Source organism: Ovis canadensis, chromosome 8, assembly GCF_042477335.2.
Source record: "Ovis canadensis isolate MfBH-ARS-UI-01 breed Bighorn chromosome 8, ARS-UI_OviCan_v2, whole genome shotgun sequence".
In the NCBI taxonomy this organism is placed as follows: domain Eukaryota; kingdom Metazoa; phylum Chordata; class Mammalia; order Artiodactyla; family Bovidae; genus Ovis; species Ovis canadensis.
The window spans coordinates 84,290,515-84,306,397 of NC_091252.1; the positions used below are offsets into that span (position 1 = coordinate 84,290,515).

At 43.4% G+C, this 15,883-nt stretch overlaps 1 protein-coding gene across 2 annotated transcripts in view; it reads left to right on the forward strand.

Moving 5' to 3' along the window:
* The window catches only part of UST (uronyl 2-sulfotransferase), a 314,807-nt gene extending 299,605 nt beyond the window's left edge, over positions 1-15,202 (forward strand). Inside the window, exons 8-9 of one of the 2 annotated variants that reach the window (XM_069598666.1) lie at positions 12,209-12,488; positions 14,080-15,202. In XM_069598666.1, the coding sequence (XP_069454767.1) occupies positions 12,209-12,488; positions 14,080-14,179 (380 nt within the window). In that variant the 3' untranslated portion in view covers positions 14,180-15,202. Of the gene's footprint in view, positions 1-12,208 lie in introns of both variants that reach the window. The other variant, XM_069598665.1, reaches the window with a different exon arrangement.
* The last annotated feature ends 681 nt before the right edge of the window (positions 15,203-15,883 follow it).

Genomic DNA, 15,883 nt, shown 5'->3' on the forward strand with positions numbered 1-15,883 from the left:
TGTCCTCTCTCTCCCTTCTGCTGAACATACAGGTTTCTGCAGCTTCTCACAGCCATTAGCCAGGAAGTTTACATCCCCACTGACCATCTTCGTTTATAAGCCATTAACTGTCAACGCCTGTTGTTCCCCCTCTTCTCCTTCATATGTCAGAAGAATGAAAGAACTTAATTTTTCTCATCAGAAGACGTTCACATTTCTATTCTACCTCAATAGATACGCTTCTCCCCACTATCCGTTTCTAATAGCAGCTTCTGCCCCAAAAGCAATTAATCATTTAAATATCTTCTCTTGGAAACTTGCAGCGACTGTAGCCCACCATCTTTCAAATCGACTCATTGGAAAAGAGCCTGATGCTGGGAAAGATTGAAGGCAAAAGGAGAAGGGAGTGGCAGAGGATGGGATGGTTAGACAGCATCACCAACGCAATGGGCATAAATTTGAGCAAACTCTGGGAGATATTGGAGGACAGAGGAGTCTGGCGTGCTGCAGCCCATGAGGTCGCAAAGAGTTAGACACGACTTAGCGACTGAAAAACAACAATCATCTTTCATAGGCAAGTTCTAGTTACAAAGACAAGTTTCTGTCACAATCAAACCTTTCAAAAAGATAGTGAGAAATGTATTGTTTTATTCTCAGATTACATTTGTAAATTTTAACCTCTTTAACATTCTTACAGTATTTAAATGTTCACAGCAAATATTTACCATTGTTCTTCAAAGTAATAGCCATGGTACCCAGGCATTTTCCCTGAAGGTGGTCTTATACCTTCTGGTATTAGCATGTCAATTTCAGACCTTGCTTAAGTAAACGAATGGATCTCCTCCATACAAATGGACAGTGGCAATTTCATCTGCAAAGCCATTTGGGCCTTTTAGATATTCATACTGTCTTACGGAGCATGCAGTCGAAAATCTGACCTCAAGAGGAGGAGACAAACCTGTTAATTCACATCCTCCTAAGACCTGGTACTACCAGTGTGCTATCAGTTACCCAGATAAAGTAATTTTAAAGTAACATTGTAAATTCTCTCAGTGGAATTAACGGCATCCTTGGAACTTCACTTCAGGCTTTCCTGACTTGGATATGGTTATTTTGAGTAGCACCTCTTATTAACCTAACTTTTTAGTGCCTGAGCAAGAGGTTAAATATCTCGCTTATCGACATGCTTGTCTTCCATGTAACAGCTACTTCATTCAAAGCCCTTCAAGGGTTTATCAAAATCTCACCATGTTTAACATTCCAGAGAGAACATCCAAGTGGCTTGTTCTTGGGACTCACCTTAAGTTCACTCATCAAAAAAAAAAAAGAAAGTTCACTCATCAAGACTGATCACTGTGATAAATATAACTCTAAAACAACAATGAGAATGAATTAGACCATATTGTGCTGAGAAAATTTATCTAGAATTAATGATAAAGCAAAAGCTAGATTCTGAATATCTAGTTTATAGAGTCCAAGAGTGAGGAACTACTCGTCATATGGTAAAATTTACTAAGAATTTTTGTGCACTAAACCATAGCACTCCCATGTTAAATGCTATGCTTAAGGACTTTCTATTGTCACAGATACTAGGTACACGATCTTCAAAAAGTCCTATGCATTTTAGGTCTTTAGTTAAGTTATAGTTGGGTTGACACTGTGTAAAGTTAAAGAAAATGTCTTAAAATTTAGGAAAACTACATTACACAAATTTCAGGGTCGTTGACAAAAGAGCTGTCAGAATTGAAGACCTTATCAGCTCTCAGAAGAAGATTCACTACTCAATATCTAAAGCTACCCTTTGTTTTAGGGAGACATGCAAAAAGGCACATGATCACTTATGAACATGGATGTTTATGTCATATTATTCAGTCACAGAAACTGTAAAACAACTCAGTTATGTAACTATAGCAAACTAGCACATGACCTATACAGCATCCATAAAATGGAGCACATAAAAACACATTGCAGGGAATTCCCTGGATGTCAGTAGTTAGGACTCAGCGCTTTCAGTGCTAAAAGCTCAAGTTCAATCCCTGGTCGGGGAACTAAGATCCTTCAAAGCCATGCAGTGCAGCCAAAATATATACATATACATATATATATATATATATATATATATATATATATAGCAAAATATATACATATACATATATATGTATATTGCAAAATATGACTTGGAATAATTAATACTGTGGGTGAATCCTTGTCATCGGTTAAGTTTGCTGCTGCTGCTGCTGCTAAGTCGCTTCAGTCGTGTCCGACTCTGTGCGACCCCATAGACAGCAGCCCATCAGGCTCCCTGTCCCTGGGATTCTCCAGGCCAAGAACACTGTTAAGTTTAAAAGACTGTAAAACTAAATAAGCAGTATAGCAGAGATCTATTTTACAACTCATATACATAAATAAGAAAAAGACTAGAAGGATATATATTACTACAATAAATGTGATGATATAAAATCACTTTATCTACTTAATCTTTTTCCAAAATCTATATATTTGCATATGTGTGTATGTATATATATGTTAGTATGTATACATATGGTTTGTATATACTATGTACATCATAAGTAGAAAAATGAATTTTTAAGCTGTAAAAGACTTTTCCCAAAATTGATATTTAAAGCTAAAGGCTTATAAACTGCACAAGGACTTTATTTTGATCCTATACATAAGCCGATAAGTAGCTTGATCTACATGAAACCCTAGAGAAGAAAATAACAGAGAAATAGAAAAATGACACAAAGAAGTATCCTGTGGGTGTGTCACCGTCTGTAGTATGTCAGAGTAACTGTGTGTGTCAGCAATTGTCTTTAATACCTTCAGAGCTAGACTTAGATGAAGCAATGTGTTTGCAGGGGAGGGCCTCTTCCCTGGCAAATGAGAGGAGCATGTGTGTGTGAGTGTGTGTGTGTGTGTAGAAGACAAGTAGCCTAAGCCTGCTAACAATATACAGACTGTGAGGAAGAGAGAGAGAAGCTTGCATATAAAGTAAAAGCAGAATTTATGAGATTGTCAGATGTCAAGACATCCGGACAGAACTACTGGGTCAGTGTTTCTCTTTATCCATTTTGTTCAGATAAATCCATTTGATTAAGCTGCCCTCATCGGTCATTGGTAAGGGCTTCCACAATATTGATCCAGATAAAGTAGAAAAGGTAACAAAAATGCATTTCTCAATAAAGGTTTCAAACAGAAAGTCTATTTCTAACATTTTCTTCATATTGCCACAGTAAGTCTTCCAATAATTTTTTTTCAGAAATGGATTTTCAAACAGAAATGTTCAGTTCAATTGTTGCAGTGAAAATAAATCCTTCTGTTGTTGCCATTCTCACACTCAAGCCAGTATTTTAATGGCAAAATGCTGTGTTGGGGAAAGCATGCATGTCTAATTGGGTGGGATATCCTTTCAAAGAAATATAGCAGCTTTTTTATGATCTGGGTCATGAGGCCAAAGCTGGGGAGAAAAGAACAAATGCCCTCCACCCTGTGAACAAGGGCAGCAAGAGAGACTGGGAAACTGGGCCAGCTGACCCGGTGGGCACCGGGAAGCCCCTCACCCCCATTACTCGGAGCTCATGAGTGTGTGAACAGGAGAGCAGGGATGTCTCTTCCAGCCCTGAGGCATTTCATTCTAAGCTTTGGGATCTGAGTGGGGTTGGACACCATCAGAATCAGCTGGGGTGCTAATTGGAAATAATTGCATTGTGCAGCCAGGTGCTCACTTGGTCACACAGAAGGACTCAAAGGTAGCCCTCAGTGCCCACCCCTCAGTGGTGCCCCACGTCTCATCTCTCCTCTGATGCTCCCCTCTGACTGAGCCCTTCCGGGCCTGCAGTCAAGCGAGGATTCTCAGATCTCTTGGGAAGTTGTTGGGTGAATTATACACTTGTTTCTCTCTTTATTGTTTACTTTTCCTCCTCTACCTGAGACCCTGTGGTTTCAGCTTTTAGCGGTTCTTATTTTCTGGACTCATTTTTTGTGCTTCAGTTCAGTCAGTTTAGTTCAGTCGCTCAGTTGCGTCCGACTCTTTGCGACCCCATGAATTGCAGCACGCCAGGCCTCCCTGTCCATCACCGACTCCCGGAGTTCACCCAAACTCATGTCCATCGAGTCAGTGATGCCATCCAGCCATCCCATCCTCGGTCATCCCCTTCTCCTCCTGCCCCCAATCCCTTGCTTAGTAGATACTTAATGCAGAGGTGATGAATGAGCAAACAGAGGCCAGGCAAGAAAATCCTCCACCACACACCCCCAGCAACTGAGGGTAAGTGTTGTCGAATTGGCTTCCCCAGACCAAGAACCTGGGAGCCCCTCTCACCTCAGGAGTCCATGGGGTTAGGACACTGCCTGAACAATATCTCTAGAAACGCATGCTTCCTTCCAGAGCTGCTTGCCTGCTCTCCTCTCAGTGGGCCCTCGTGACCCACAAGCCAATTGCTTTTGCTTCCAAAACTCAAAGCAAATCAGAGACATTATAACAAGTCTTGGGACTTCCAAGGTGGTCCAGTGGTTAAGACTCCAAGTTCCCAAGCAGGGGGCTTGGGTTCCATCCCTAGCTGGGGAGCTAAGATCCCACATGCTGCAAGCTGTGACCAGGAGAAAAAAAAAAAAGAATCTTTTATCTCATCCATTAAGGGAGCCCAGCACTTTCAGCCATTAAAAAGAAAAAGAAGTAAATCGTGTAACTTTCACTTGGCTACATAGAATCAAGGTGTTCTTGAAATTCAAAGTGAGCTCAATTTATTTTTTAATTATTGGTATTTCCAGATCTGGAAAGAAGATTGCCAAAAAAAAAAAAAAATCCCTCTGTTGATTTTACCAACCCCAGGCTCCTAGTCAGCCATGAAGCGCTTTTTGTTCTTTTCTCCCCTAATTGCCTTACCTCCGAGAAGCTGGTCTTAACATGCCATCCATCATCCCAGTGGCAAATCAAACGTGGCCGTTTCAGCCAACACACTGCTGCGAGCCACGGTGAGACACATTCATTTCCGGTGCAGGCAGCTGCAGGGGAGCCGCCTGTGTTTGAACTGTGTGGCCTCCCTGTGTAATTCAGGAAATGAGTTTACTCTATCTGTGGTGAGCATCATGTTCACCTGGTTTTGGGAGCAGCCAGCAGGGCGTGGGGCTTGGCAGCACTCCCTCATGCTGGTTAATGCCCCAGCCCCACTCCACCTGACCTTGACTTTCATCACACCTGCCACCCAGAAAAGTATACCTCTTCCCTTGGGCACTGGAAATGTCTGGATGTACTCTGACCTGAGATGTGTAAACCTCAGTTCACTTTTTAAAAGAGCAGGGCTTCTTGGTGGATCACCTCTCAGCTCCCCTGAAGCTGAAGAATTGATGCCTGTCTTTCGATAATGCTTTTTCCCTCCCAGTAGTAAAATGTGGCCCCACATCTGGTTGTTATTCAATTGGTATTCATTACTTTTGCCCATCATCTCTGCTGGACCAGGTTCAGACAAACTCAGATTGTTGGGGTGAGGGGGCTTTGGTAGGTGTGTATTTACTGCAGTCAAGGGAGGGGATGCCAGAACCAGCCCAGGATCAGAAAAGATGGCAAGTCTGGGGTGAGGTTTTGTTATTTTGCATATGGTGAACCATCTTGGAGGTCATAAAGCAAGGCCTCTGTCCTCTGGTGCGGCAGCTGGGTTTACACAGTATTTCCAGATTGTTTATTTTGGCCCAGAGCCAGGGCGACATCGTTTTTCCATTATGCTTGTTTGACAGATGAAGAGGGGTAGGGAGGGAGACTTCATGGGGCAGGTCTGTGATTTCCTTGTTATTTACGTTAGAGGGACTTTTAAGAGTTCTGAAGATTATGAACCAGTCCAAATATAATGTCAGTATGGCAAAGCTAGAAAGAGCCACTGCTTTTGCAAAAATCTACATCATAGGCAGTAAAGTAATATCCATGGATGACCTCAGCTTGTGGCCCTGTTGGATGCATAGTTAGTCACTGTTCTTGCATACAGACAGGTTGCTGGTAAATGATATTTAGCATTACATTTTAAAAAGTTAAGGGTTTTCCTAGTGGCTCATATGGTAAAGAATCCACCTGCCAGTGCAGAAGACCTGGGTTCTACCTCTGTGTTGGGAAGAGTTCCTGGAGAAGAGAATGGCTACCCACTCCAGTATTCTTGCCTGGAGAATTCCATGGACAGAGGAGCCTGGTGGGCTACAGTCCATGGGGTCACACAGAGTCAAACATGACTGAGCAACTAACACACACACACACATAGAAACAAGTTCTCAGTGTTTGCTTGGCACTGCCCTAGGAGAACAATGAGGAAACCTAGCTTGCTTGCCTTCGACTGGCAGGTATCCTATGCAGATAGGAGCACTTGGTGCTGAATGGAGCCTTTCCAAGGTCATTGTTAAAGTTGCCCTCTGCAGTCCTTTCCCTGAGGATACTCCTAATGGGCTAGTCTGAAGTTCTTCCCCCAGGGAGCGTGTAAGACCAGCCAAAGAGCCACAGTTTAAATTATGTTCACAGCAAGCCCTTTGCACTTGGGTCAAGTGCATGTGATCTGAATGAATGTTTTCCTTCTAAATGAAACATTTTCTTTTGCTGTTGGAGAACTAGCAATTAAAAAGTACCCCAAATGATGACAAATTAAGTAATTGAACAACATTAGTATAGAAAAATTAGGTCACAAAGATGTTTTATTGCCCCAACAGTGTTTAGATTTTTTTAATGAATGACTGTAAACAATACATGTGACATAAACTCATTAGCCACGAGGTCATGGTGTGTATTATATGTTTTTGCATAGGTATTAATGTTTGTAGTAAAAGTCCCTTATTGTAACATTTCTTATTCCATCACTAAGTCGTATCTGACTCTTTCAACCCCATGGACTGCAGCACACCAGGCTTCCCTGTCCTTCACTATCTCCTGGAGTTTGCTCAGATTCATGTCCACTGAGTTGGTGATACCGTCCAATCATCTCATCCTCTGTCATCCCTTTCTCCTGCCTTCAATCTCGAGGTGACATCCAACCATCTCATCCTCTGTCATTCTCTGAGAAGAGATTCCTGTCTTCAGTCTTTCTTCACATCAGGTGGCCAAAGTATTGGAGCTTCAGCATCAGTCTGTCCAATGATATTCAGGGTTGATTTCCTTTAGGATTGGCTGGTTTGATCTCCTGGATATCCACGTATCTGAGCAAACTCTGGGAGATAGTGAAGGACAGAAAAAGCCTGGCGTGCTGCAGTACATGGTGTCACAGAGTTGGACATGACTTAGTAACTGAAACCAACAATGAAATGGTCTGCCACTATAACACAGTGCTCTCCAATGGAGTGGCTCAGAAAAGCAAATAATGCTGCCTTTCCTGAAGGACCTGTGAGCCTAACCTCCCCTATCAGCCTACCCTAGAGAAATTTGATTTCTAGACATGGAAAGTTTGCGCAGGCAGGACCTTCCACTAAGGAAAGAATTTAGCAAAAAAAAACACAAAAAAAACATATGTACAGTCAACACCAAAAGTTGCCCTTCGCGTTAATCCAGTCTTACAGATGGATTTAACATACAGGTTTCAAATCAACAAACCTTTATTGAGGGTCGTTATGTGCCAGGCGTGGAGCTGGGCACTGGGGATCTAAAAATGAAAAAGACACAGTCTCTTTCAGTCTGAAAACATTTTTGCTGGCTTGCAGGTTTTTCACCAGATCCTCCCAGACTTACCAAAGCGTTCCCCGTGACTTAGAACACTCAAGCCCTTCTTTTCAACCGATGTCCTTAATGCCAGAATACACACAGGGCAAGGAGAAGTGGGTGGTTATAGATTTCCACTCAATTTGGAAATTAACAGCCAGTGATGAAGCAAAAAGGTGCTAGACTGGGAGTCAGAAAGCTTGATTTCTAGTTTCAGGACAGTCACTCAGGCAACCTTGAACCAGTCCTGTGACCTCTTGCGTCTTCAGGTTAAATGGGTTGTTGTGAGGATAGCGAAAACATGCTAATCCACAGAGCTCTATGCAAATGAAGGGATGCTATTTTGATGGGTTGGGGAAAAAATTCAGGGGAAGGCTGGTTATTGAGCTGTTTATGCCACTTTTTATAAAGCTTTAATAATGCAGAAAGCTGACCCAACTCAGCAGTCTTCCAACCGACATTATTGTATAGTCTGGGGTTTTTTGTCTCTGCCAGCATTGGATGATCAACTGCAGAATTTTCTGTTATTGGGGGTTGGCGGTGTAGAAAGGGGTCCCCATTCCGAGCCACTTCTCAATGAGAAGCCAGAACTTGGGAGCCTGGAAGAGTTTGTCCTCACATAGTCCTGACTCTATGGCTGACTTTGGGCATGTCTGTAAGGAAAAAAACCATCCTTCTTTTGCTGTTCAAATAAAGAGATCAGAAGTTGTTTTCTGTTTGCTTGTTTATTTGCCCTTAGGATCATTTCACAGCTCAAAGCCAGTGCCTAACTTTGAGGAAATTTTCAGCAATTATTATGATTTAATAGGTCTTCTTTGGCCAATCCCTCAAGGTAAATAAGAAAAGTGAAAAAAAAAAAATTAAAAGCCTCCTGAAACCACAGCTTTCCTTTGCCAAAATGTATTTATTAATTAAAGGACAGAGGCAGAAAAACATGACATAGCCAGCAGTGTCATTCCCAAAAGGCAACTGAACCACAAAGCTAAGCACTGGAATTTATAGACTCCAGTGGGAGCAGAAACGTCCCAGATGCGAGGGTAGACCCAGCATGCATGGGTCTCTTGAGGGTTTTCTATGAAGCACGCTCAGATACTGCCTTTGTCTCCACTTGGCTGTGTCTGCACCTCACAGACACAGCCAAGCCTTCTTCAGGTCTGACTACACCCTCTTCCTTCTGTTGGTTTCTTTTCCTTCACTCCACAAGCATGAGTGGAGGGCACTGTTTCCCCAGGTGCTGAGCTGTGAAAGTACAAGGACAGAGGGGGTACCACCCTTCTCCAGACTTTCTCAGCATAATAGGCTCCATTAGAAGAGCAGCTAGGTGGAACTGGTGGAAGACAGCAAATCCAGGGGAAATTTCTTTTTGAAGTTTCAAGGTGGCTCAGAGCCCTCCTAAAAGTTTTCCATCTTTTGGAAACATACACACACACACGCAGAGATGTACCCTATACATTTCGGCTGGCCCACATAGCAGATCTATATGATCGAATAGTTATAGTAGTTATGAAAGAGCCAACTGAGGACTTCCCTGGTGGTCCAGTGGTGAAGACTCTACGATTCCATTGCAGGGGACGAAAGTTCAATCCCTGGCCCGGGAAACTAAGATCCTGCATACTGCATGGCACGGCCAAAAAAATTTTTAATAAAAACTTAAAAAACAAAACCAAAGTCACTGCACTTGAAAAAGATTGCTTCTTAAAAAAAAAAAAAGACCCAACCCACGTGGAGTACTTAAGACACGCTCACTGGGCTTGGTCCCTCTACTAGGGGGTTCTGACCAAGGTGAGGACACATTGATGCCATGAATCCAACCGGAGGGAAATGCCCTGTCTGCCCCCATGGTGAGCAGGCCCACGAGCTTGTACTGTGAGCTCCGTCGAACCATAAGAAACGTGAAGGGTTAAGAGTTTAGGCTCAGTAGTCAGACTGTCTCAGACCCAACTTGTGGCTTCTCCGCTTACCAGCTGTGTGACCTTGAGCCAAGGTACCAAATTCCAATGTCACATCTGTAAAATGGTGATAATAAGAGAGCCTGCCTCACTTTGGAAAGATTAAATGCATGCTAGATAACTTAACAGTCCTTGCACTGAAAAAGCATTCAGAAATGCCTAAAGATGATAATGATGATAAAGTCACATTCACTACTGGTAACTCCTATGCCTGGTACGGAAAACTCATTCCATAAATGCAGAAAGTAAGGAGCAAGGGTGACATAAATACGCAAATGGGGATGGGACACACAAATGAACTCAAACTAGAGCCTTAACTTGGACACAAAGCACTTGCTTCCTAGGTTTCTGTAACTCAGAATTCAAAACCTTTTAATTAGAAGCCTAAAATTCAAATTTCTATAGCAGCCAGGCAGGTAACATAAAAGAATGAACTGCCGTTTAGAGTCTGAGACAAAATGGAGAGCTGTGCCCTCCAGCAGTGAGGGGTAGCCCTGCTCAGCTCCAGAAGAATATCACCTCACTTTGAGAGAAGCCAGAAATCCAGACTTCCTTGTGAAATAGACCAAATCTTAAAACAACTAAGTCAATTTCTTTAAAAAAAAATTACCCTCAGGTCAAATAACACATAGCCCGCCAGTCAGATCTCAGACTGCCCGCTTGCCTCCCCTGCCTTAATGGAAGCTGCTCTGTATTTGAGTCTTCTTTTGAAATGTTCGCCAGGGGACCCATGAGACGTGAGTGCCTCAACGTCATCTCTGGGGTCGTGCTTCTCAAAAGATCCACATGGAGTTAGTTCTCCACTTCTTGATGGTCATGCTCGACAGTATATACCCACCTCACGAGGGCTGCCTCACTCCCCAAAGGATGCTGCTAATAAGTATGGATTTTTAAAGCATGATTGTTTTCTGGCTGAAATAACAACAGTCTCCAAAAATTCCTAACAACTTCCTCTAGTACTGCTATTACGGCAATCTGGAGAGAGGCTGATCCCATAGTTCACGTAGCTTTGTTTTGTTTGGAGGGAAAGTCTGGCATTTTACAAAAATGTAGAACACTTAGCACTGGAATGACTTTTCCATAGCGCTGATTATTGTAGAGAAAGACACTTAACCATATGTCTTCGAAATGTGATTTAAAAAATTCTCTGCTAACCATAAAAGGCAAACTGCCCTCTAGTCTTTCCATATGAAGGTGATAATTTTCTGCAGGCTCACAAAAGCTGCATGGGTTACAGCCCAGTACTTAGGGGAAACCTCATCACAAATGAGAAACCTGGGCTCCAATTCAGCTCTGTCGCTTACTCACTAGCCATGACCTTGGGCAAGTCATTTAATTTTCAAGAGCTTCTATTTCCCCATCTGCAAGATAGGGGCCACGACACCCCACAGGCTGATTGGGAATATTAAATAAAATAGCATACATGTGGGCATAATCCAAACCCATAATAGATATTTGCCGTCAGTGTTGATTGTATCTGAATCTCTGCTTCTCCTGCCACAAAATAGCACTCCTGCTTTTTTATTTATTTATTTTTTTAGCACTCCTATTTCTGACCATGAAATAACCCCCTGGTAATGTCATTTTCCTTCCTATTATTTGGCAGCTCTGTGGAAAACAAAAGGACTACGAAGCTATAACTGTTTCATATAAACTTTAGGTTTTGTGCCCAGTGGTATGAAAACTAGAGGGTGGAGGACTGAATGAAACCGGTCAGAGAGGAAGGAAGGGAGTAGGGAAGAGGCAGGACCAGAGACCTGGGAGCACTACCATGCAAGGGATAGACAGGGGATGAGCCCGGGGCCTGGAGCACTGAAGGAGCAATCAGGAGGCCAGGACCACCAGGGAAACACTCCTGCAGACGCCACAGGAGGGCAGCTCCAAGATGGCGTGTGTGGCCTTTGGTGCTGTGAGGTCATGCTAAGAAGTCCTAGAAGGCCTGAAAGATGCCACTGAGTTATCAACAAGGGAGCAAGAGCAATCTGACTGGACTGGAGCACTGAGGGGACAGAAACCAGGTTTTGATGAGTCCTGTCATGTGTACATGTTGAAAATCTGGTGACATTTAGACAACTGACCTTTCCCTGGCAGCTGAGCTGGTAAAGAATCTGCCTGCAATGCAGGAGACCTGGGTTTGATCCTTCGGTCAGGAAGATCCCTGGGATGTCCATATTTTCAAATTAAAAAAACCAAGGTGATTAGAAAGTGGTGAGACAGTCTTTTTCTGTGCTTCCTTCTGAAAGTAACAGGAAATAAAAGATGAAAAGCCGGTAGGTCTTTCTGCTCAAAAGACTGTATCACTTACAGTTAGCCCTGCATCCTGACCGAGTTCCATCAGTTCACATCTCACGAAAGGGATGTTAGCTGGTTGAGGTGTAGTCATCTTGTGTTGATGATGTTCCAGTAACACCTTGTGTTCCAGTAACACCTGGAATACGACGAATCCTTTCCCAGCGTTGCTGGGCAGCCACTTTTCCCTTCTAGTCCTAGTATGTTGGCTGAGTCTCTCCCCTTGGGAGCTGCCAGGGGCACCAAGTAACTCAGGAGCTCACCACCATCCTCTCTAAGCCGGGACATTGCAGACTGTGGCTCATGTGCACCCCCGCTTCTTTTCCAGAGCATAGGAAACTTGGGAACATGACTGTGACCGTGAAGAAGACCGTCCCCTCTCCCGAGGCCGTGCAGATTCTTTACCAGCGAATGAGATACGAGTACGAGTTCTACCACTACGTCAAGGAGCAGTTCCATCTGCTGAAGCGCAAGTTCGGACTCAAGTCTCGCGTCAGCCACCCACCGTTGAGACCCCAGTTCTTCATCCCGACCCCACTGGAAACCGAGGAGCCGATCGATGACGAGGAACAGGATGATGCGAAGTGGCTCGAAGATATTTATAAGAGGTGATGCCAGCGCTGTGTTGCCTCCAGTGGCTTAATCTCCCTTTCCAGAAAGCGTGTGTGTGTGTGTGTGTGTGTGTGTGTGTGTGTGTGTTGGGGGAAGAAAAAAATCCTTAAGGGACGAAATTAATGCTTCACAGCATTAAAAAGAACAAACGTTCCCACAGGTTGGGGTCACTGGGAGATGCCCGGTTTTGCGGGTTTTATTTGTTGTAATTTTATTCTGTGTTTTTCTGGCTCCTTGGGTCCTTCCCAGGTACATTAGACAGCTCCATCACAAGGCATCTTGTCATAAAAAAGCTTTTCTTCCCCTAGTATAAATGAGAGAAGAGGGAGAAATAGAGCCTACAGCCCAGTAACTCATCATTTGTCACCTGTAAAAGTATTACCTCGGTGGTTGAAAATGTCCAGACTTGTATATTTCAGCAAAAACACAAAACCACTGCAGAGACCCAGGAAGCCTACTCTAGAAGGCTATAAGAGGAAACGGTAAGACAGATAAGGACATCAGAAAGGGAGGATGTCCCTGGATAAGTGATTTCTGCCCACACGGGAAGAATTCTGCCCCTGGTCCATCTCGGGGGACACTTCCACCGAGAGCAACACATGTATTATCTCTGAAAGAGCAAATCGGCTTCTGCCACACCCTCGATCAGTCCAGAGCCTTGAGTACCTCTCAAGGTCAAAGTGCGTGGCAGGCTTCATTGAGACATTCTGTTCACAAGCTCCATTCTGCCAGACTTCAAACTAGCATAGCCGGGAAAAGAATTTGTTGGCTGTTTAAGGAAGAGCATAGGCAAGACAGATGGACTCTGAAGGACATGTGGTCTAGGAAAATGGCATGGCTGTGTCCTTTTTCCCTGGTATGAAACATCTCTCATCAGCATTGTTTTACCTAGAAATCCAGGAACTGACTGTAGCTCTGACACTTGACTCCTGTGGCCTAAGTTCTAAGCCTGACCACAGGGCATGATCTATCAGGCACACCCCTGGCCAGCAGGGTCCCAAGTAGCTGGTACCTTTCACCTTCTGGTCCCTTAAGAGGTACGTGTTTTGGGTGGAAGGTGATACTGAGTTCTGTGCAAGCAGCAGTCAAACTGAAGTCCACTTATTATGGAAGCACCTCCCTCCTGAGAAACTCTTACTAGGAGGTCAGTAAGAAAAGCAGGAGCTTCTAGATAAGAGACTGCTTGGCCAGCTTCATGAGTAAGTGTCTGCCCCCAAGGTAATCTGAGTAGAAGCTGGGCCCATTCCTCCAAAATATCTCCTCCCCAGCCCATTCCCATCACCTGCCCCCTCTCCGGATGCCTTGGTTCAATCATCAGCAGTCTATTTCTTTGGATTTTGAAATGTCTTCATCTGTGACCATCCCCTTCCAAAAACACGTATACTTCTGGGCAGATAATACATAGTCGGCCTAGAAGCAGCAGTGCAGTGGGTGGTGGCAGGCAGGATACCAGGGGCAAATTTTGTCCCCTTCAGGTTTTTCCCCTAGAGCCAGCCCTTCAGGAGCACTAGCAAAGTGTGAGTCGGGAATACTTCACAGTAAATAAGACTCAGACTTTACACAAGGTACACATTTTCTACTTTTCAGAAACCAACAAGTCTCTCTAGAATTTTTTCTTCGTTCACTAACATTGGACAGTAGCCAAGGTATAAAGCAAGTCATTTGGAACCTGTCAAGTGTGCACTAAAGCTACTTTATCATGAGATGTATTGAGAAGGCTCCACCCCGCAGGAGTCCAGTGAAGGCTGGGACCACAGAGGCATAGAGTCCAGCATTTGGCCACTTGTGAGCCTCCTTTCTGTCTCAGAGAACTGGGGCAGGAAAGCGATGCAGGGAAATGTGCTTAGAAGAGGAAATATCCTTTGTCCTGTTTAGAGAGACCAGGGCCCTATTGTTAAGGCTTACTTTAAAAATCAACCCAGAGAACAGCTATCACAGTCAACTTAAGAACAAGAGCTGTTGCCTGGTACATTGTGAGTCACTTCTTTGAAACCGCCTATAAAGAACAATCCTTAGTTTACACACTGTGCAATCCCACTATCTGAAAATAAGGTCCGCTGAGTATTCTCTGCTGTTGTCAGAACATCAGGACAATTGGTCATCTTTAAAAAAATGCCTCCTCTTAATGCAAGTACATATGAGCACTTCTACCTGTGTGTTCAAAAGCAATTATTGTCAGCGGTGATCACTGCAACATCAGAGGCTGACTGATTTACTTACCAGGACTTGATGTAATTTTGCCCCAACAAACAGCCTCTGGGCCCTAGAAGTCAAGGCATTTCATCAGTTTATTTGGCACACACGACAACATTTCTTTGGCCCTGAGCCCAACACAGTTTGTACTTCATGAAATATATTGTACATTTTACATAGTTTAATTTAAAAAAATACATTTTAAGCTGGTTGATCTTTGACTGCCTTATTTATTATAACCTTTCAGCACATTCCAAGGTTTTAGTTACTCAGGAAGGAGTTAATTAAAATGATTTTATTTTGGTCTGATGGATGTTTTTTAAAAGGAAAATTATTATTATGAACCTTCAGCCTACTTTCCTTGAGTGCCGTAAAAGTGCTTGTAAATCGTTTTGGTTTTGTTTTTGTTTTTTTTTCAAGAAGAAAGAAAAAATGGTATTTGACATTGATGGAAATTCAAAAGTATATATGGAACTGAAACATTAGCTTAACTAAAATAAAAGCAATCTGTGTTTGAGATGAAGTGTTCCTTCCTTAACTTATTCATTACCCATGTAAATAAATGAATATAAATAAGTTGACATTTTTTCCCATTCTGTTGACAGCTGGAAATAAAAGTGCCTGCAGATTCTCACTGCCCCCTCAGCCTGCTTAATGGGCCAACGCTTCTTCCTTAAGATGTGATTTGGGGAAAGATGCATTGTTAAAAATCTGGAAACGCCCCTGTAATTAGATGACACTAAGCGACTGCTGCTTGTGTTGTTTCATGTACTGGTTGGTTGGGTGTCAGGGTGCTTGGTTGGAAACCTCAGCCTTGACCGGAGGGATCTACGCTGCTGCCTGTGGTCACATGGGAAGATAAGGCTTGCCATCTCAGGTAGTTTGGTGTGTACTCTGATCTCTTTCCCAAGACGCTTAGTGCCTCTACAGCTGGGTGGCTCTCACGTCCCGAGATGAGCAGCTTCTGATCCGGAAATGCTCTCCCTGAGAAGTTTATCTGGGACTTACAGAGAGACAGGGAATCTCCATGCTTTGTAGACACTGGACACTCCAGTCTGACTCCACGTGACTGTTTTGTAAAAGAAAAGAACCAGAATCTTGGTACTAAATGAAAGCAAAATCTGTTAGGGTAAAATATAACATGCCTTACTTCAAGTAAGAATCTGAGAGTCGTAAACAGCAAAGTGATAAGTGGTTA